This window comes from Peromyscus californicus, unplaced genomic scaffold (assembly GCF_007827085.1).
Source record: "Peromyscus californicus insignis strain IS unplaced genomic scaffold, ASM782708v3 Scaffold_5__1_contigs__length_169319896, whole genome shotgun sequence".
Lineage (NCBI taxonomy): Eukaryota > Metazoa > Chordata > Mammalia > Rodentia > Cricetidae > Peromyscus > Peromyscus californicus.
The window spans coordinates 20450491-20472986 of record NW_026294573.1 but is presented as its reverse complement, the minus strand read 5'-3'; the positions used below and the strand labels follow the sequence as shown (position 1 = coordinate 20472986).

The 22496-nt window shown below is 51.8% G+C and overlaps 2 protein-coding genes across 2 annotated transcripts in view; both read left to right on the top strand.

The window, feature by feature from the left end:
- Window positions 1-8975: 8975 nt before the first annotated feature.
- On the top strand, window positions 8976-14407 carry Znf683 (zinc finger protein 683). The gene is given in 6 exon segments (XM_052715574.1): window positions 8976-9003; window positions 9625-10433; window positions 12569-12697; window positions 13694-13979; window positions 13982-14014; window positions 14367-14407. Coding segments are annotated over 6 exon segments (1326 nt in total).
- An 849-nt stretch (window positions 14408-15256) lies between these two features.
- The window catches only part of Crybg2 (crystallin beta-gamma domain containing 2), a 29431-nt gene continuing 22191 nt past the window's right edge, over window positions 15257-22496 (top strand). Inside the window, exons 1-3 of the mRNA XM_052715134.1 lie at window positions 15257-15737; window positions 18132-18201; window positions 20127-20860. Of these exons, the coding sequence (XP_052571094.1) occupies window positions 15496-15737; window positions 18132-18201; window positions 20127-20860 (1046 nt within the window). The 5' untranslated portion in view covers window positions 15257-15495. The remainder of the gene's footprint in view (window positions 15738-18131; window positions 18202-20126; window positions 20861-22496) is intronic.

Here is a 22496-nt window from a genome sequence, read left to right as displayed (position 1 = left end):
CAGCACCACAGAAAACCAGACCTAGCGACACATGCCTGTAATCCCTGCAGTTGGGTCTCGGGCAGGAGGATCAGGAATTCAAGGTCATCCTGGGCTAATAGAGAATTGGAGGACAGCCTGGGCTGCATGAGACCAAGTCTTAAAGTATGTGAATAAGTGAGTGGCAGGTTCTGGAGGGATACCAGATGCTAATTCCACAGCTCTGTCCATCTTGATTTTTCTGGGTGTTTTATGGTTGTTCTTTTTTTTTTTTTTTTTTAAAGATTTATTTAGTATACAATGTTCTGCCTGCATGTATGTCTGTCTACAGGCCAGAAGGGGGCACCAGATCTCACTACAGATGGTTGTGAGCCACCATGTGGTTGCTGGGAATTGAACTCAGGACCTCTGAGCCATCTCTCCAGCCCTGGTTGTTCTTACCATAGCAAACCTCCTTACAGAGCCTATATGTTCCTTCTCCTAGAGGACTTTTCAACCCTAACTTAGACCTTTATATGCATAAAGGTTTATAACAAGTTTTTTTTTTAATATTTTATTTTTTTTATGTGCATTGGTATTTTGCCTGCATGTCTGTGTGAGGGTGCTGAATCCCCTAGAACTGGAGTTACAGACAGTTGTGAGCTGCCATATGGGTGCTGGGAATTGAACCTGGGTCCTCTGGAAGAGCAGCCAGTGCTCTTAACCGCTGAGCCATCTCTCCAGCCCCATATAACAAGTTTTTTTTTATGTGTTTGTATACATACAAATTCATACAGTGAAATGATTACTGCAGTTAAATAATAGACATCAACTCACCATTAACATAGTAATCACTTCATAGTGACCTTCTCTCCAATATTCTTAGCCATCCTTCTAATTCCATCTCTAGGTGTAACTACATCTTTGTACCCTTTGGCTCACCTCAAACCCCTGCCAAAGTGCATGCCTTTAATCCCAGCACTCGGGAGGCAGAGGCAGGTAGATCTCTGTGAGTTCGAGGCCAGCCTGGTCTATAAATTGAGTTCCAAGACAGGCTCTAAAGCCACAGAGAAACCCTGTCTCGAAAAACCAAAACCAAAATAATAATAATAATAATAACAATAACAATAACAACAACCAACAAACTCCTTTCCACCCTTTGTTCTGCCTTCAAATTTGGAGTTCTGTGATGCTGAGTGAACCACTTTCTCTTGGTGAGTGTCAGTTTTCTAGCCTGTAAGAGGGGAACAATGGTGTCCATCTTGAAAGTCATGGTACTGACGGGGTGGGAAAAGCTTGTAGAAATATCTAAATATCTTACCCAGTTGCTGGCACACGATGAGGAATGCCATGCCATGAGGTGCAGTGTAGCTGAAAATTTTCCTGTGTCCCTCCTGGTCTGCATCTGCTCAGACCCAAGTAAACACACAGAGGCTTATATTATCTAAACTCTCTGCCTTTAGCACAGGCTAACTATTGACTAGCTCTTACACTTAAACTCAGCCCGTTTCTGTTAATCTATATGTTGCCATGTGTTCCGTGGCTTTACCTGTGTGATATTACATGCTGCTCTCCTGACTCAGCCTTCCTCTTCCCAGAATTCTCCTTGTCTACTTATCCTGCCTATACTTCCTGCCTGGCTACTGGCCAATCAGCATTTTATTAAACCAGTGTACAAAAGCATGATCCCACAGCAGTCGGCATTGCGCAGACTGGACTGGGACAGACTGCATTGCATGAGAGCAGTAGTCCCCTGCCAGGAAGGGGTTAAGGAACAAAGCCATAAAACAGAACTCAGGCTACTCAAGTGCATGCAGCCCTGCCCATTTGAACCCTCTAGGAAGCTGTCTTAGGCCTCTGCCTTACAAGACAAAGGGTGATGTAAAACACCAACAGCTACTCGCTCCTTCCAAGTGCTTGCTGGGGGCCAGGCCCATCCTAAAGGCTTTACACTGATTGTTTTGAGTAATCCTGGACAAAGCTCCATGAGGCAGAGATTGACAGATGAAGAAACAAGAAAGATCGGGGATTTACAAACGTGGAGTCATCCAGCTGGATGAAATCTAGCAGAGCTGGATTAACAACTCCACATGTTGACTCTGGGGGCATTTCCAGCTTCATCTCCGTGCCCACCAATAGGGAATGACATAGAGGAAGCTTCATCTCCGTGCCCACCAATAAGGAATGCCATACAGGAAGCTTCATCTTCATGTCCGCCAATAGGGGAATGCCATACAGGAAGCTTCATCTCCATGCCCACCAATAAGGAATGCCATACAGGAAGCTTCATCTTCATGTCCGCCAACAGGGGAAGGTCATGCAGGAAACACACACACTTCTGCAAGTCATACTACGAACGTGTGTGGGACAGGGGTAGGAGACTAGTGTGCTGGGGCACAGCGTGAACCAAGAGAGGCACAGTAACCGTGCTGGAGAGAGAAAGAGCAGCCGACATGCATCATATAATTACACACACATTAAAATCAAAATTTAGGGGCTGGAGAGAAGGCCCATGGGTTAAGAGCACTTCCTGTTCCCAGTGCCCATGTTGGGTGCCTCACAACCAGCTGTAAATCCAGCTCCAGGAGGGTGCTCCCGGCCTCCTCAGGGACCTATGCTTACTTGTTCGTTTGCACATATCTGCACATGTACACACACAGTTAAAAATAAGCCTTAAAACAAAACAAAAAACAAAACAAAATCAACAATGTCTGTTCATCTGTTAACTGGTTCATTTGCCCCAATTTCTGTTTAGAAATTGCAAGTTTCAGCAATGGCTGGGCCTCTGTTAAAAATGTTAATAAAAGTTTTGTTGCACAGTAATCAAGAAAAAGGCAGGGCAGTGGTGGCACAGGCCTTTAATCTCAGCGCTCGGGAGGCGGAGGCAGGCGGAGGCAGGCGGATCTCTATGAGTTCGAGGACAGAGTTCCAGGACAGCCAGGGCTACACAGTGGACACCTGTCTCGAAAAACCAAACCAAATAAAAATAAAAACAAACAAGGCAAGAAAAAGAAGGCAGTGGTGACAGTGGGGGCTGGAGAGATGGCTCAGAGGTTAAGAGCACCGCCTGCTCTTCCAGAGGACCTGGGTTCAATTCCCCACATCTACATGGGATCTGATGCTTTCGTCTGACTTTCCATGAACACGGACACGGCACACATAAGGTTCGCAGGCATCCATGCAGGCAGAACACTATACACATAAAATAACATAAAAAATATTTAAAGGGTGGGGAGGTTAAACAGCTTGGAAGGTCTGACCTGAACCCTGTTCCTTCATTTTTCTAGTCAGAGTGAGTGTCACATGGATTCCTGGTTGTCACAGCTGCAGTGGGAGAGCCTTTTGCCTCACCCTGCACAGAGGTCAAGTTCTGCAGCAGACAGACAAACAGAAGGCCAGCTGTGGAAGTGCATGGCTGCAGTCTCAGAATTTAAGGGGTGAAGGCAGGAGGATTATCAGGGTTCAGAGCCAGCCCAGTCTATAGAGGGAGTTTGAGGCCACCTGAGCTCCATGAAACTCTGTCCCAAAAGAACAATAGCAACATACTGTATCAGTAGAGGCTGGGGACAGTCACAGCCAAACTTCATACCCCAATACTGGTGTGGTGACATTGGTACACGTGCCCCTAATACCATTGCTCGGGAAACAGAGGAAGGAAGATTGGAAGTTCAGGGCCAGCCTTGGCTGTGGGAGACCCTGTTTTCTTCCTTCCTTCCTTCCTTCCTTCCTTCCTTCCTTCCTTCCTTCCTTCCTTCCTTCCTTCCTTCCTTTCTTTATTTTGTTTTTTGAGACAGGGTTTCTCTGTCCTGGAGCTCATTCTGTAGACCAGGCTGGCCTCAAACTCAATGATCTGCCTGCCTCTGCCTCCCGTGCCAAGTGCTGTGATTAAAGGCGTGCGCCACCACTGCCTGACTGAAACCCTGTTTCAAAAAGAGAAAATCCAAACAAGAAGACCATGCCCTAGAACCAAAGGGCCCTTGCAGCCCCCTCTGAACCCTCTCTTTCTTTCCTGGAGGCCTATTTAAGGCAACTTCAAACGCATTACGTCTTCCTGTCTTCTCTCACACCCCCGGGTGGCTCAGACACAGGCACCGTCTGCCCGCCTGCCCGCCTGCCCGCCTGCCCAACCTCCTTCCTTCCCAGCCAGAGAGGACTGCTGTAGGACCAGGTGAAGAGCTCACATGGCCAGCTGGTGCCTTCCAGGCCATGGTATTTGAGACCTAAGGCAGGGCTGGGGAGAGGGAAAGAGGAGGGTATTGCGGGGCTGAGACCCTGGGTTGAGGGTTTTGGAGTCTGAGGGGCATTTGGGGCTACTTAGGACGGGAGGGGTGAGGTGCCAGTCGCCTGGCTAAGTTGACCTCTGTATTGTGTGGCCTCAGAAGAAGACGGCAGAGCAGCAGGGTGCTGATTGGCAGCCAGCCGAGCACTGGGAGATCTTCTTGTCAGGGGGCACCTGGGGCCTCTCCTTTCTAGGGCCTCACCGCTGCTGAGGGAGTTGACCTGAAACAACTAAGGTTCACAAGACTCTGGTGTTTCCCAGAAAAGCTCCTGGGTGTGCCTGGATGGTAGGAGCCTCTGGTTGCTGTGGTCCTGTTCTCTATGGAAAAGTCAGGCTCCTCAATTCCCGATGGCCTCGAGGAATCTGGAATGTTCCCTCAGAACCCCCATAAGGACTTTGCTCTTCCTTTAATATCCTTTCTGTACCTTCCAGGGAAGTGTCATTGGCTTCCAGATGTCAGGACTAAGACAGCTGTCACACGTTAACTGTGACCATATCCATTTCTCTTTACTATTTTTGGGACAAGGTCTCACACAGCCTTGACCGCTCTGTGTAGCCATGGATGACCTTACAGTCCCGACTCTTCCTCTTCCACCTCCCGAGTGCTGGAATTAGTGTTCTCCACTATGCCCAGCTTAGGCGTTGCTGGGGATCGAACCCAAGGCCTCACACAGGCGAGGCATGCACAAAGGACTCCATCTCTTGTCCTTTGCCCTTCATTTCTCATAGAGAGACACTGAGGCCAGGAAGAGAGTGACCTGCACACAGCCTCATCTCAGTGAGTGTGCCTCACAGCTCACCTGACTCACCCATTCTCCCCATCTGGGAGTGGGAACATGAAGGGAAAACCAACTGCCCAGTTGGGTGGTTACCACAAGACTTCTGGGTGGTTCGGGATACTCCCTGTCCCCCAGCTTGGGCTTTCAGCTCTGTCTAGATGACCAGCTAGGGTGGGACATGCCCTTCTCTCTGAGCATGTCTGCCAAATTAAGAGGAAGGGTGAAAGCCTGAATGGGCTAAGCCCTCACCTTTCTGCTCCAGGCAGAGATTCCAGAGTGGACACGCTCTAGGGGCTCAGATTGTCCTATCGGCAAGAAGAGGGAAAGGCCACACAGAACGTGTGGATGACCATGGCCTTGAACTTTAGTGGGGGCTCAGAACCATTCTGTGGCCTCTGCAGTCTTGGATGAGGATTTTCCCCCAAGTTCACTCTGGTCCCATTCAGAACCAACACAACAGAGGAACACCAGGGCAATCGGGAGTGGGGGTGCGGAGGGAGAACGGGGCAAGTTATGTAGGGAAGAGGGGACAGTCTAAGGTCAATGAAAAAAAAAAGCCCTTGGAGAAGGAAACCTTTGGAGGAGGGAAGGGGAGCCATTTGAATGAAAGATATGGTGAGTGGGTATCCATGGCTGAGCTTCTTCCCTTTAAAAACCAAGCTGGGGTGTCTGTGCAGGAGGCTCCCAAGTCCTGGGCCCTCAGGCCTTGTCCCTGCTTCCCAGGTCTTCTCGCCTGATACTTCTCAGCCATTTCCAGACACAATGGCTACTCACGACCTGTCCTGGGCCAACTGGATGTGTCCCTTGCCACTGGTACCAGCTAAATCTTCCTTGCCGGACTGCCCACAAGGCTCAGACCTGTATCCTTATGCCCTGCAGAAGACACTCCTGAGCATGACCCCACAGGATCTCAGAGAGGATGCCTCAAACATGAGTGAGTCTGGGGCCTGAGGCTGGACCTCAGAGCTCTGTTGGTGGGTTGAAAGGGACATGGGTTTTGGGATGGGGATGAGAATAGAGTCTCAGGCACACTTTCCTGCCACATTTAGTGTTGGGGTTCTGGCCAGAGTTGTCTGTGGCCTTTCAAGACAGCAGTGTAGCAGCTGGTGTAGTCGATCATCAGGGTGGGGGTAACTGTTGGCCTAGAATGTTTGGGCTAGAGCAGGCTTTAATTCTTTTTGCATTTATTTAGTGTACAGGCATGCGCAGAGGACAGCTTACAGAAGTCAGTTCTCTCCTTCTACCTTATGGATCCTGGGAATCAAAATCATGTTGCCAGACTGGGTAGCGAGTGCCTCCTCCACTGAGCCTTTCTGTCTACATTCTTCAATATAAATGTGCATTTTTGCCGATTAATTTTTGCATGTGCATGTGTATGTGGTGTGTGTGTGCACGTGTGTATGTAATTGTACGACACATACCCATGTAGAGACCAGAGGAGGACGTCCACAATCCTACCCTCTGACTCTCGCCTTAGTCCCTTGAGCCAGGGTCTCTCACTGAACCTGAAGGTAGGCTGGCCAGCAAACCCCAGTGATCCTGCACACGGCCATGAAGGGCCTTTTATATTGGTGCTGGGATTTTTTGGAGGGTGGGGTGGGCAGAAGTTGGCCTGAGGATTTGAATTCAATTCTCCATCTTGTGCAGGAGGTACTCTTACTCACTGCTCAAGTCTTTTGTTTGCTTGCTTGTTTGTTTTTCAAGACAGGGTTTCTGTGTGTAGCCCTGGCTGTCCTAGAACTCACTCTGTAGACCAGGCTGGCCTCGAACTCACAGAGATCCGTCTGCCTCTGTCTCCTGAGCGCTGGACTAAAGGCGTGCACCATCACACCTGGCTGAGCAAGTCTCTTAAGATGGGTGACAGGAGCACTGGACGGGGCGCACAGCTGGGCCTGAGTTCTGCCTCTGCCCTTTCTAGTTCCCCGGCTTTAGGCGCCTCCACGAGTTTGCTTGTCTACAGAGGCAGGGTCTTTTTAGACCTCTTCCAGGTTTGTTGTGTGGGAATACTCTGAGACCGCCTGGAGGACAGGGACTGACCTGCTCTGTCTTTTACTTTTGGGGCCCCAGCAGAACCCTAGCACAGAACACAGAGTGAAACAGCACCTTAAAACTGATTGAGGGGCCGGGCGGTGGTGGCGCACGCCTTTAATCCCAGCACTCGGGAGGCAGAGCCAGGCGGATCTCTGTGAGTTCGAGGCCAGCCTGGGCTACCAAGTGAGTTCCAGGAAAAGGCGCAAAGCTACACAGAGAAACCCTGTCTCGAAAAAAACCAAAAAAAAAAAAAAAAAAAAAAACCAAAAAAAAAAAAAAACTGATTGAGGGGAGCTGGAGAGATGGCTCAGTGGTTAGGAGCATTGGCTGTTCTTCCAGAGGACCCAGGTTCAAATCCCAGCACCACATGGCAGTTTACAACTGTCTGTAACTCCAGTTCCAGGGGAACTAACACCTTCACACTAATGAACATAAAATAAAGTTAAATAAATTATTTTTTTAAAAAAAACTGATTGAGGGAGGCCGGGCGGTGGTGATGCACACCTTTAATCCCAGCACTCGGGAGGCAGAGCCAGGTGGATCACTGTGAGTTCGAGGCCAGCCTGGTCTATAGAGTGAGATTCAGGACAGGCATCAAAACTATACAGAGAAACCTTGTCTCATAAAACCAAAACCAAAACCAAAAACAACAACAACAACAAAACCTGATTGAGGGAGCCAGGTCTGGTGGTGCACACCTTTAATCCCAGCACTCAGGAGGCAGATGCAGGTGGATCTCTGATCTGGAGACTAGCCTGGTCTACACAGCAAGTCCCAGTAAAGTCAGGGTTACATAACAGAGAGATCCTGTTTCAAAAAAGAGTTTTTGATTGAGGATATAAATGGGGGTCCAAGCAGGTAATCAAATCCCCCTTTTGGTATTATTCCCCCTCACCCCATGCTGGGGATAGAACCCAGAGTCTCCCACATGCTGGGTAAGCACTCTACCGCTGAGCTATGACCCAAGCCCCAGGCCTAGTATTTAAATATTTATCATCCTAGCCTTACCCACCCTGCCGCTGCCCTGCCCTGGCTGTGCTCTTTTCATGCCTGGTCCTGTTCTTACCCCGAAATGTTTTCACAGCTCACAGTCGGTCTTCAACTGTCTCCTCTACCCCATGTCCTCTCTTTTTCTTGTCCCCAGTCTTCCCGTTGTGTCCTCCATCCCTTCCTCATCTTCCTTTTCCTCATCTCCTGCCTTCTTCACTCACATCCTCTGCTTTCTCCTTTCTCCAGTCCTGTTCTCTTTATCTGGAGTAGTACTGTTCAACGGACGTTCATGCAACAACGTGGATATTCCATACCCTGCTGGTCAATGCCTGGTGGCTTTTTTTCCTCACTGTATCACTCAGGCTGACTTTGAACTCATGCTCCTCCTGCTTCCTCCTCCTGAGTGCTGGGGTTACAGGTGTGTGCTACCAGGCCAGCTGGGTTCACAGGTATGTGTTACCAGACCAGCTGGGGACACAGGTGTGTGCTACCAGACCAGCTTGGGTCACAGGTGTGTGCTACCAGGCCAGCTGGGGACACAGGTGTGTGCTACCAGGCCAGCTGGGGTCACAGGTGTGTGCTACCAGGCCAGCTGGGGACACAGGTGTGTGCTACCAGACCAGCTGGGGTCACAGGTGTGTGCTACCAGGCCAGCTGGGTTTACAGGTGTGTGTTTCTGGGTACCTTACATGTGGCTAGTACTAGTACAACTAAAAAACTAAATTTGTGTGTTTGGTTTTGTTTAATCTTTTATTACATTAAACATTTTTTTTTTTTTAATTTAGTAGCAGAGCAAGGTGGTGCACACCTTTAATTCTAGCACTCAGGAAGCAGAGACAGACAAATCTCTGTGAGTTCCAGGCCAGGCAAGGCTGTACAGTGAGACTGTGTGTGTGTGTGTGTGTGTGTGTGTGTGTGTGTGTGTGCACATGGTGTACATGTGGAGGTCAGAGGACGGCGTGCAGGGTTAGTTCTCTCCTTCTACCCTGTGGGTTTGGGAGCTTGAACTCAGGTCGTCAGGGTTGGGAGCACCTTTTCCTGCTGAGCCATTTTGGGGTCCCTGTTATTTAAAATTTTTTTTTGTTCACTTTTATTGACACAGGGTCCCATGTAGCCCAAGCTGGCCTCATACTTACTGTGCAGCCAAGGATGACTTTGAATTCCTGATTCTCCTGCCTCGATATCCTAAGTTCTGTTATAATAGGCATGTACCACTATGCCCAATGAAGAACTGAATATTTTACTAAAGTTACTTTAATGCAAATTTAGTTATGTGTTCAGCAGCTGCCCCTTGCAACCCTTGTGTGACCTCCTCTTGACCCGTGGCACCCAAATTTATATATATAATCTGGGACCTCTACCTTAAACTTCATTTCATCTGTCTACACCTGACCTCTACTCCCCATGTCTAGTGGGCTGTGCACATGACCTCTACTCCCCATGTCTAGTGGGCTGTGCACATGACCCTTCTCTCTGATGTCTAGTAAACTGCTTATACAGTTTTTTCTCCCTTAAATTGTCAGGTGTTCCCTGCACACTGGTAGCTTTTATTACAGGCTTAGTAGTGGAGGGGAAACTGAGTCTCAGAGGCAGAGGGAAGTGCCCAGCCCAAGTTGCCTCATCGTCTTGCAAGTTCTTTCCCAACTCTGAACCGGGCAGGCTTAAGAGGGGCCAGATGTTCAGTCCAGACTGTGGGGGACCTGATCATCTTCCTTTCTGATTCAGAGCACCGGCCACCAGGCCTGCACGAAGACTCTATGGATAATGAGAAACTGACAACCAAGGACTCGGTGAACAGAGAAGAGATGGGAAACCAGCCAGAAAGAGGCTTCTGCCTCCCCCTCCCTCCTCACAGCAGCCCCTCCCCAGACGTCAGGCTGGACAGGAAGAGCCCTAGTCCCTTGACCTTCTGGCCCTGGCTTCCCCCCACTGTCGTCTCCAAGGAACTCCCTCTCCACATCTACCCAGTCTTCCCTGGGTACCCACTTCTCTTGCCTCCCCCTTACCTATTCACTTATGGGGCCCCACCCTCTGTCCAGTGTCCGCAACTCCTCATGCTGTCCCCAGACACCTCGTACACCACCATGGCCACATCCAGCTTGCTTACGACAGCCAATGGTGCTGGACCCCATATCACCCAGGAGAAGCCCCCGCTTCTCACCTCAGGGGCTTCCCAGAGTGCTGGACACACCCTGCACTCCCAGGTCAGGAGTCAGAGCTTTAGAGATACCTCATCCTTCTCCCCAGGACAGGCTGGTGTGGCAGCTCCTGCAAAGCGGCCAGGCTCCCAGGCTGGTGTTCTAGCCCTGCCCTACCCTCTGAAGAAAGAGAATGGTAAAATCCTATATGAGTGCAATGTGTGTGGCAAGAACTTTGGGCAGCTCTCCAACCTGAAGGTATCAGCGCTCTGGGTCCTGCTATCCCCTCCAATCTTCTAATGAGTCTCTTGCCTTTCCCCTTGCTTCTAGAATCAAGTCCTAAAACCTGGAAGCCACTCCTGGGCATCTCCTAGGGCCAAGTGGCCTTGAGGCTCACCCAGGTAGAAATACAGGACAAGCTGGGTTTGGTGGTGCATACTTTTGGTTCTGTCATTCAGGAGACTGAGGCCGGAGGATGACAACAGAAGTCCAAGGCCAGTTTGGGCTAATGAGACTACACCTGTCTTAGGGTTCTGTCACTGTGAAGAGACACATGACCACAGTGACCTTTTTTTTTTTTTTTTTTTTTTTTGGTTTTTCGAGACAGGGTAGCTTTGCGCCTCTCCTGGAACTCACTTAGTAGCCCAGGCTGGCCTCGAACTCGCAGAGATCCGCCTGGCTCTGTCTCCCGAGTGCTAGGACTAAAGGCGTGCGCCACCACCACCCGGCCAACCACAGTGACTCTTATAAAGGAAAGCATTTAACTGCGGCTGGCCCACAGTTCAGTAGTTTAGTCCATTATTCGGGAAACACAGTGACATGCAGGCAGACATAGCACTGGAGAGCGAGCTGAAAGTTCTGGATCTGGATCTGGATCCACGGGCAGCAGGAAGAGACAGTGAGCCACTGGTTAGGCTTGAACTTCTGAGACCTCCAAGCCTGCCCCCAATGATACAAGCCCTCCATCAAACCCACACCCACTCCAGCAAGGCCACGCCTCCTAATAGTGCCACTCTCCATGAGCCTATGGAGCCGTTTCCTTTTTCTTTCTTTCTTTGTTTTGTTTTTTGAGACAGGGTTTCTCTGTGTAGCCCTAGATGTCCTGGAACTCCCTCTGTAGACCAGGCTGGCCTTGAACTCAGAAATCCACCTGCCTCTGCCTCTCAAGTCCTGGTATGAGTCACCACAGCCAGGCTCTATAGTGCTGTTTTCACTCAAACTACCACACCATCTAAAAATAAAAATAAAAATTAAAAAAACAGGTATGGCAGCTTTTAATCCTAGCACCTAGGAGGCAGAGGCAAGCAGATCTCAGTGGGTTGGAGGCCAGCCTGGTCTACATATCAAGTTCCAGGACAGCCAGGGTTACATAGGGAGGTCCTTCTCAAAAAATAAAGGGTGGGTGTGTGCACCTCAAAGTCTCCTCCATCCGGAAAGATTGTCTGTGAGATCACTTTATTCAAGTTAGAACAGGACATCGAGGCCCCTAGCAGACAGGAATCCAAGGTAACCGCAATTGATTAGTGGGTTTGAGCTTGTATTTCAGTCTCTTGTCATCAACTGTTAAGTTCTTTCCCAGACAGCATCCTCTCTGGGTCCCCAGCTAAGCCTCCTCCTTACTTCTGAAGATCAAAAAGGGGGAATGGCTAGGTTTTGGAGACTCGAGACCACAGTCTTACAAACAACCTTTTTCAAGTGGGATCCCACAAATCAGGCCTGGTGCTGTAGGTGTGATCATGTACATCATCCAGCAGGGGATGGCCACGGGGGCCCTCACTGTTAGCCAAGACCACAAGCTGTGTGCAGGTTACGGTTACTGGGGAAACAGCTGTACTGGATCCTCTAAGCCTTAACAAACCTCAAACCACTCAGAGAGCTAACAAAACCTGCAGATTCCCGAGCTCCAGCCTCAGCTCGTCTAGACTCTGCATTTTTAAAAATTTATTTATTTTATATGCATCCGTGTTTTGCCATAGGTGTTAGGTCCCCTGGAACTGGAATTACAGGCAGTAGTGAGCGGCCATGTAGGTGCTGGGAATTGAACCCAGGTCCTCTGGAAGAGCAGTTGGTGCTCTTAACCACTGAGCCATCTCTCCAGCCCATAGACTGCATTTTTAATATGCTCCCAAGGTCATACCAAAGCTGCTGGTCTATAAATTGTACTTTAAGTAGCTATTCTAGGGGATATCTGGGGTACCCCTTATCTATCTTCCTGAATCTCTGCTACAGGGCAGACCAAATAATGAGAGTGTCCTGGGTATTGGTAGTGTCTGGGGGAGGTGATAGAAAGGCCTGGATGCCAGCAAAGGATCCCGCAGAGGGTGTGGGCGGAGATTTGGAGTGGACTCTGAGCCCTGTTAGATGTTCTCGGCAGCTGGCACTATTTCTTCTAGGTCCACCTGCGTGTACACAGTGGGGAGCGTCCATTTCAGTGTGCCCTGTGTCAGAAGAGCTTTACCCAGCTGGCCCACCTGCAGAAGCATCACCTGGTACACACCGGAGAGCGGCCCCACCAGTGCCGGGTGAGACCCTTTTCCCCCTCACAGGCATACTTGGAGCTGGGTGAGGAGTTCTAGGTCCCTGGAGGGATGGCACCTGGGCCTCTGTTTCCCAATCCCGAGTAAGTAAAGATGGAGAGGAGAGGGTAGAGAGCTTGTGTGTGTCTGTGTGTCCGTCTGTGTACATACTTGAGCACGGGGCGGGCCACTAGAATGTGTGGTGTTGAAGGAGAAAATACAGCGGCACGTCTGTGCATGGAGAATACTGAAGTTGAAGATCTTGGAGCATGCACACCCTTCCCGGCCTCCCTGGGTTGTTGAAGGAGCCATAGCACATGCAAAGAATCTAAATAGGCAAACAATTGGCTCAGTGCAGCTCCTTGAGTCTGCCCTCATTCTTGGGGAGGGCAGAGGCGGTGGGGGGACACTCTTCCTTTTACAGGGGCAGAAATGAGAGCAGTGTAGTGGTTCTGAGTCTAAGCGACTAAGTCAGACCGCTGTTCAAATCCTAGCTTCTCCCCCCAACTTGTGTGGCTGGCCGTTGGCTAGAGGCTTCCTTCCTCTGAGCCTCTGCTCTCTCCCTGGCGTTTAGTTTAGTCATGCTTCTTGGGAAGACTATGCAAGGTCAGTTCCTGGCTTGACCAGCTCCCCAGTAAATGCTGACCACACCCACTGACGCTGCAGCCCCTGGCATCAGGTTCCTAAGTGACTAGCCTTATTTGGTCTTCCCTAACTAATGAGGTTAGGAATCAGTGCTCATCTAGTACTGACAGAGAAAGAAACTCAGAGGGAAGTCACTCACGCAAAGTCACACGGGAACAAAAGGAGAATGCCAGCCTCAGCCTGCCAGGCTCTAATGTGCCCTGTCGTGGGTCCCAGGGAGAAACAGTCAGAAAAGCTTCTGATCTGCGTTGACAGGGAAGTGGGTTAGGGGAGGTGTGTCCAGGATGGGTGGGGGTGGGGAGGGAGGCCCTGAGCCGGCTGGAGGGCAGGGATGACGTGAGTGCCCATCGCTCTCAGATATGCCACAGACGCTTCAGCAGCTCCAGCAACCTCAAGAGCCACCTTCGCCAGCACTCGGGTGCCCAGCCGCTTCAGTGGAGCATCTGTTCCGGTCACTTCACTCCGCATGTCCACCTGAAGCTGCACCATAGGCAGCAAGCTCCTCGGGCCCTGGCCCACCCCCACCTGCCCCTCGCCTCTCTCACCTGCCTTACCCAGTGGCACCAAGGAGCACTAGATCTTGTGGCAGCATCATCAGAGAAGATGGGCTGGGATGTGGGCAAGGTCAAGGTGTCCCCAGTGTCCCGGGGAAGGCAAGGGCAGCCGGGCTGAGCAGTGGTGCACGGGTTTCTCTGGGAACGGAGTGTTGGCAATTAAAAGATTCTCTCAGTGCTGAGTCAAGGCCCCCTGAGCATCTCTGGTGGAGGGGAATGTCTCCATGCACCCTGCCAGATCCCATCCCTCACCTGGGAGCAGGGCAGGGCACACAGCCCCTGTGGGGTGGGTACATGCAGCATCTTCCTCAGGCCGGGTTTGGGTTCCACTCCCTGTCTGTGACCTGTCTGGGACTGAGCTCTCCATCTCAACTCACCAATGGACAGTGCTGCCTTTCAGGACTGGATGAAGGCAGTGTCCTCAGAGGCAAGAGGACTTGCAACCATTAGATTATTATCAACCACTTAATTGCCAGGTCTGATGGACAAAGAGCACCTGGAAGTCACCGGAGAATGAAGCAAGAATTGATTTGTGTGCAGCCCAAGCACGGGACACGCTGCCCTCCTTCCTGAACACCTCACCCAACACCTTTCCCATTGTCCCTGGGTCCTGCCTGCCACTTTCTAACTCAGTTCCTACTCAGCCAAGGGAGAGAGGTCAGCTGGTATTACCTGCCATCTCCACGGGATGGGGGTGAGAAAAGACACAGACATTCCTGTCCTCTCGTGACCCAGAATCATGATGTCCCGTGTGTACTGGGACCAGAGGGGCAATGGGGTATCCAGCCAGTTAGGACTACAGACAGGGAAGAACCGGCGAAAGAGTGGGGTAACAACCCTACCGATGGCCCATCTCCAGGGGATCCCCTTAGATGTGCAAAGTGTACCCTTTCCTCCACGCGTGAGCCAGGCGGCGTAAGGTGGGAAAGCGAACTGCCGAGGAGGATCAGGTTAGAGCCACCATAAAGGAAGGCTGCGATTAATGACTCATTTTTAGCCACTGTGAGGTTCCTTTGGCCGACTTGCGGCAGAGGGCGCCAGTCCCGCCTCTGTTGGTTTCGTGTGGCTTCCTCATCTCCATAAGAAGTGACAATCCTACTCCACGTGGTAGGTGGCTCCAAGACAGAGAGAACCCTCCTAGGGAGTCCCTCAAGCGATGGCAAGGTGGGCTTCGGCCGCGCCGGCAACAAAGGTTCGAGTTCCGCTCACCTTTGTCACACCTTTGGGGAGCGGGGACGCCAACCCCTCGGACGAGGCCCCTCCTAATTAGCAGGAGTCTACCCGCTTCCTGTCCGCGCTCCGCTCCAGTGCAGTAGCAACTCCCAGACCTTCCTAAGCTCAGTCCAGCTCCCCGGCACCAACGGGTCCCAGACTCCTTTTGTCTTTGCTCAGGTCTAGCTCCCCGAGTGCTCACACAAATCCACCTCCGACATCCCCAGAGGCGTGAAGTTGCAGGGCGGACGGAACAGAGAGCAGGAGCTCGGGAGGGGGAGGTCTGTGTGGGAGTGATCTGGACTGAGACCTGGGGTGAGCGTGATCCTCTGAAGGTGCATCTGCAGGCCCAGGGCACGGACAACATATGGATCAGGTCCCCGCCCGCGGCCCATGCGAGCGAGGCTGCTGTTTGCTCAGGGGGACGGGCCGGAGGAGGCGCTTCTCTGCTTGGACAGCGGATCCGGGTGGCACCTGCAGCCAAGCGCCCCGCCGGCTCAAGCCCCAGACCTCGATCTCGCCATGAGAGAGCCGCGCAGGGGCTTCGGGGCTCGCCTAGCCCGGCTCTTGACTGGACTAGGGGGCCGAAGGGAGCGCAGGGGCAAGATCTCAAAGGAGGCCAGACTCCCGGATAGGTGAGGGGAGATGGAGAAAGGCTGGGTGGGGCGTCCCTGGCTTAGGGATATGCGTCTGGGATTAGTGTGTATAAAAATTTAACGGGAGTTCAAATCAGCACGCGAGTATCTTAGAGCACAGAAATATACGTGACAATGTGCTATGATTTGGGTCTGTGAACTGTGGAATTTCTCCGTGGACTTTTTAATTTTCCTTTTTAGAAGATAAGGTATCCTCATGTAATGAATTGTGTATAGAGCAGCTCTGGCTTCAAACTTGTAACAATCCCCCTGAGCAATCTCCCAAGTGCTAGGATTTACAAATATGCTCCATTACATTGGACTGCCCTTGTGCCTTTTTTATTTTTATTTTTTGGAACTTCCTGTCAGGCAAGCTGCTTGCCAACGATTTTCTACCCAGTTACCTCCTCCTTCTGTCTGCTGTGGCCATCTGCTGTGGACTTTGGTTCTCACGTCACAGGCCAATGTTTCTCTGGCCTTTGTGGTCCTCTGTTGTGAGTGTGACGGGTTCTGGCACTGCCCTCAGACACCACACATGGGTTTCCCCGTCATCCTGGAATCTGGAGATGGCTCTAGGCTGTACCCACAATGAGCCTTTATATGCATGCCCCTTGCAGGAAATGAACCTTTATATGCATGCCCCTTGCAGGAAATGAGCCTTTATATGCATGCCCCTTGCTTCCTGCTTTCCCTGAATGATCTGAAGCAACCCTCCCAGCAGTCCTGTGAGGTGTGGATCCCCTGTGACTCAGATCCAGAAGTAGAGTTTCAGAGATGTGAAGTCACCTACCTAAAGTCACACAGTTGGGAAGAGGTGAAGCCTTAGCTGGCTGACTTCTGAACTCAGTTCTCCAAAAGCTCTGTTGCTACGGAGATGGCCAGATGGGAAAGCCCTCATGGTAGGCTGCTACCCATAGTTGCCTGCTGGCTGAGTAACATGAGTGAGTTCCTTCGCCTCTCTGAGCCCTTCATGGTAGGTTGTGTGAGTGCAGAACAGCCTGCCCTGTGGATGGCTGAGCCTGAGGGCTTCCAGGGGATAGTGAAGATCCGAGAGGACCCTGGAGCTCACAGGCCCTGCGTGAGCAGAGTGTGTGGGTGTGCTGATAGTACTGGGTGTTGGGTGTTTATATGTCTATGCAGTTACTGGGCAATTTGTCTAGATCTTATCGTGACACAGCTGTCTTCAGGCCCTGGCCCAGGAGGGATGAGGGCGTGGTGGGGCAGAGGGGAGGGGTTTGTATTGCTCTCTCATCCTACAGAAGGGAGGGCCCAGCCACCTTGTGCTTGGAAGCCTGAGTGCCCTGGGGTGTCTACACCCTACCTGTGCTCTGCCCACCCCCACCTGGAAGACACACCCTTCCCTTACCCTGTCTGGCAGAAACCTGCCCTATAGGCCCGATAGGTTCTCCCCACACTCCTCCACACTCAGCGAGGAGGCTGACTTGGGGTGCGGTGAGTCAGGAGTGCGGAGGGCAGGAGAAGAAGGCAGGGCCAGCGTGATGATACATGCATACTGGGTATTCAATTGGACCCCATTCTTACCAGCCGTGGGAATGGGACCCTGAACTGAGGCACAGGCCTCAGATCCCTGCTGATTACTCAGGAGAGGGGCCGACGGTTTGGTAACACACTTCTAAATCTTTCTCCCATTAACGCAATATCTAATCAAGCTTTGAGTAGGGTAGTCATGGCAACCTTATTCTAAGGCTCGCTAGCTGTGTACTCTGGAATAAGTGACTTGGACTCTCCGGGCCTGTTTTTCTTATCTGAAGTACAGAGGCACTGATAGTTTTCTGAGACCTAACAAATAGGCACAGACCCTAGGGTTGAGCCTGGCACCCAGAGGGTCCTGGTAAACATGAAACACTAAAGTCATCAAGGCACTGTTCTCTTGTTGGGTGAGTGTGTGTGTGCATGGGAGTGTGTGTCTGTGTTTGTGTGTCTGTGTCTGTGTGTCTTAGAGTGTGTGTGTCTGTGTGTATGAGAGTGTGTGTCTCTGTGTGTATGGAGTGTACATGTCTGTTTATGTGTGTGTGAGTATGTGCTGTGTATGAGAATGTGTCTGAGTATGTGAAACTGTGTGTGTGTGAAAGTGTGTATGAGTGTGTGTCTGTGTGTCATGTGTGTGAGTGTGTGAATGTGTCTATGAGAGTGCGTGTATGTGTCTGTGTATCTGTGTGAGAGTGTGAGTGTGTGTGTGAGTGTGTGTGTGTGTGTGAGTGTGTGTGTTGGGGAAGCGATGAAGGAAGCAGAGGAAGCTGTTGGTAGGCCTTCTCCAAAGGTCTGAGTGGTTCATCCTGCAGAGTTGTAGGCCCTGGTGGGCGAGGGCTGCTCGACTCAGTGGGTGTGACAGCAGGATTCTGCTGATTCTTTGCCCCTGTGCTTCCTCCCCAGGCCCTGGGGCGGCCAGAGCTGCCCTGACCTTGCTCAGGATCAGGGCAGCAACAACGATGTCAGCCTCAAGGTAGGATACCACAAAGTGCGGGAGGTGGGTATGTGTGACGGGGGGCAGGAGCTCTGGAGGGCTGGGCAGGAGGAGGAACCCAGACTTGTGGGCTCTCCCTCTGCTTCCACTGCCTTGTGTGGCCCTGGAGATCTGTCCCCTCCTCTGCCAAAGGGCACAATAACGCCTCCATCAGAGGAGGAATTCAGTAATAGATGCAGACGGCCAACGCAGGGTCTGGGTGTCAAAAACATGTGCATTCGGTGCTGGCGAGCCGGCTCTTCGGTTAAGAGCATTTGCTGCTCCTCCAGAAGGCCTTACCTCAGTTCCCAGAACCCGTGCCTGTGACATTAGCTTCAAAGAATCCAACACTCTTCTTCTAGACTCCATGGACACCTGCACGTACCTACACGCAGACACATGCGTGTACACATAATTTAAAAATAAAATCTATATCCAATGAGTAAAAGGATGAAATGTTTAAAAAATAAATAAAAGTGTACTCTGGGGTGCTAGGGGAGGCATGCAGCTACAGGGCTTGATTTCAGGGCGTCCTGCTCCTTCGGTGCCCTTGACCTTCCTTCCTCTAGGCCTCCTCTTCTTCGCTTCCTGCCCTAGCCCTAAAGATGTGATACAAGGCCTGTGGCATAATCTTTTGGATGGTTTCCCTCTCTGCAGTGGGGACCTGAGCCATGAGTAGGACAGTGACGGTCCTTTTCTCGTCTTTGTATAACTGAGTGCTCCTGTGCTTGGGGACTCCCTGCAGATTATCTTGAACCATCTGCATACCACCTCAGGAGTCGGGTACAGCTATGATCACATCCAGTTTACATACTGACATATCAGGAAGTCTACCTATGAGTCTACCTATGAGTCGTCTACCTCTGCTAGCAAGTGGTGGAGCCGGGATCCAGGCCCAGGTTGCCTCCATGATCATCCTGTCCTCTGTGTCTCCGGGTGTCTAGCCCCTGGGGAATGAGAGGCCATATCTATTTCATAAATGAGTAATTTAAAGATGATGGAATCAAGCTGGACAGTGGTGGTGCACGCTTTTAATTCCAGCACTTGGGAGGCAGAGTCAAGCAGATCTCCGTGAGTTCAAGTCTAGCCTGGTCTACATAGTGAGGACAGCCAGAGCTGCATAGTGAGACTCTGTCTTGAAACAAACAAAGATGAAGGAATCGAAGGCCCCTGCTAGGTGGGATTTTGCCCTTGATTTGGTTCTCCCAATGCCAAGGACACAAGTCCATCCTTGAAAACTAGGGGTGTGATGCCAGTGTCCATTTTGGTCTGGGTCCTTACCCTCTTCACCCTTGTTCCCACAGCCAGGCTATATCCCAGGGAAGACCAAAGACAGGTCAGGGGTTGTCGCCTTTTGGCATTGGGTTGGGGGGCTCTCCCTTGCTTCCCTCATGCCCCGTGTGTATCTCTATGCCCACATGCGTCCTCCCTGGCATAGTGTGGGAACTTGGGACTGGGAGGATTTAAGGGAAGTGGCTGCAGGCCTTTTGGTGGCTGGGAGCAGGCAGAGGCTGTGTGCAGCTGCGCCAGCTGTACCCACACATTCCCTAATCCCTAGATTAGGGCCAGAGGCTGGGGACTCTGAGAAATCAGCAACAGGGCTGTGAGGAAGCTGAAGGAAGGGCAGGTATAGCTGGGCCCAGCTGCTGTCCCTTATCCATAGGGGCAGAGTGTGGTGCCTGAGAGTAAGGAGTCCTCACCTCCCTGCTGCATGACTGTCTCCTCCAGGCCTCAGTTTCCCCCAGTATAAGATAGGAGAATAAGGGCTTGGCCAGGGTCCTGCCCCATTTTCTAGCTCTGAGAATCCTACTCAGTTTCCTGTGGGTCAAGGAGGTTGGCCCAGAATATCCAGAGGTACCTAGATTCCAGAGGGGCGATGCCGTCACTACGTCCCTCACTCTGTCCCTGCCTCTGCTTCCCACCAGGTCCAAACCCAAAGCCATTCAGAATGGGACCTTCAGGTCAGGAGCCATGGTGGTTTCTGGAGTCAGAAGCGACTACACATCTCAGGAAGACGCAGTGAACCCCTGGGGAGGCTACAGAGGCCAGCTGTGGGCAGTGCCTGTGACTTGGCCAGCTGTGGCTCGATAGAGCAGCAGTGTCCAGCATCACCAGGCTCTGCTGAAGCCATTGGTGGTCCCAGCCATATCTCCTGCCCAGAGCCTGCTCCTCCTTGTTTGAAACAGGAATCTCCAGGGTATACCAGCCAGCACCCCCAACACAGCACCTCAGAGGTTCTGCTGAGGCCAGAGCCACCCAGCAACCTGGAAGACGCACCCCTACTGCCCCGCCCGGTGTCCTTGCTCACAGAAACAGGAGCAAAGGGCAAGCCTGACACCCCAGGGCCAGCCCAGCCAGGGCCAGAGACCTTGTGTACTCGTCCCTGCGTCAAAAGGACCCGCTACCACATCACTGTCACCCTGCAGGGGTATGGGCAGACACCTGGGAAGGAAGGGAAGGAACCGGCCAGACCAGCTCCCCACCCCTGTGGCCCTGAGGAATCCAGGGGCTGGCAGGAGCCTCCCCAGGAACTCCGCCCCGTCACCAGGTGTCCAATCAACCTGCCTGAGGAGCCAAGGCTGAGTGTCCCACAGCATCAGGGAAGCGAGGCCCAGCCGGAGCTCAGAGTGGGCTGGGAAGCTGGGTCCCCACACAGCAGGTGAGTAAAGGTTGGAGCCCGAGGGACTTGATGGTGGGAGGGGTCGTCTGGTGTGGCAGCTCCCGCTTGGGTCTCTCTGTCTTGTTCCCGGGCTTCTCAGGCGTGAGGTTCCCATTCATTTGGTACCTTGAGTGTGAGCCAACTCTGTGCCCACCCCCTGATTCTATCCTTCTCTCTCCCAGGCTGCCCCCTAAGTCCCACCACGGCTTTCCTCCCCAAATCTCCATCAGGAGGGGGAAATCGATGGGCTAGTCAGGGTGATCTTCCTTTCAGCAACTGTTGTCACTCCTGGGTTCTTTGCAAGAGATGGCAGACCCGGCCTGGGAATGGGCTCCCAGCCAAGGTGCTGGGTACTGAGGCATAGGTTACTTAACCTCTCTGGGTCTTGCTTTGTTGAATGCGGATGGTAGTGAGAGGTGAGGAAGGAGGAGGTGGCTAAGGGAACATGCTTTGAACTCCACTGAGCTGGGCTGCTAAAACAGCAGGGATGCTTATTAATTACACGCCATTGGCAGGGATAATTATCCCACCTGGCTCTGCTGCAGCCACAGGAAGAGGCGCCAAGACTCCCAAGCTTAGGTTTTTATTTGTGTTGAAGTGAGTCTCCTAATCAGCCTAGTAGGCTCAGAGTGGGGATGTGTGAGTTCCTCAAAACTCACTGAGGAGGAAGGACATGGGACCTCACTAGGAAAGAGTCCCGGGCCACCAAAGGTCTCTGAGAAGCTCCTACTGATGGTGGCGGCAGCTGTCATCAATGGTTGATCTTTTTAAGCATAATTTTATTTAATCCACGAAATAGAGGCTGACCTTTCCATCACCCCCAGCTAATTAGAGCAGGGAACTGGGGCTCAGCCAGGAAAAGTCACTTGCCTAAAGCCAACTGGACAGTCAAGCCCAGGTTTGTCTATGCCCTAGTGGACTTCCCCATTCCCCCCACTCCCTGCAAAGTGGCCTCTGTGGCTATGTAGAGCTCGGCGTGGCCTGTGGTTGCTGTGTGGAACATATTGTGGATCTGATGATACCCTTAACGGAGGCAAAGGCATGGAGACGCAGGTCCCCCTGGGTAGGAGTTTCTGTGCCTGGTTCTGTGCCTAGGGAGGGGGACGTGGGTGGTTCATACTGGCCCTGAGAGCTACCAGGGTACCCCAGCATGGGAAGACAGCCTGTAAAAGGATGAGGGGGTGAGAAGTGAGCTAGGCTTAGAGAGAGGCAGGGAACAAATGGTAGGGTGGGCTGGGGAACCCAGGGCTCTGGTTGGTTGGGGTCTAGGTGAATAAAGACTGGAGTTGGAATCTAGGACCGACTTAGAGATGAAGGAGGGTGATCCCCAGAGACATTATCCTTCTGTACCCACTTTCTGCTGGAAGGTTCTCAACTATTCTGGGGGAAGGGGCAGAGAGCAGCCAGGCAGCATGTGGGAATGTGTAAGCTGTGTGTGTACCAAGTGTACATCCCTGACCCAGGGCAGTGGAGGGAGCACTTGTTTGTGGCTGTGAACTGCATGGGCACGTGCTGGGGATATGTGCACATGTGTGTTATGGTGCCTGTGTGTTTCCTGGTGGAGCATGTGGCTTGCATGCCTATTGTGCCTGAGGGTGTCTCTGTGTGCCTGTGTCTCTTGGTGTGTGCCCTTGTG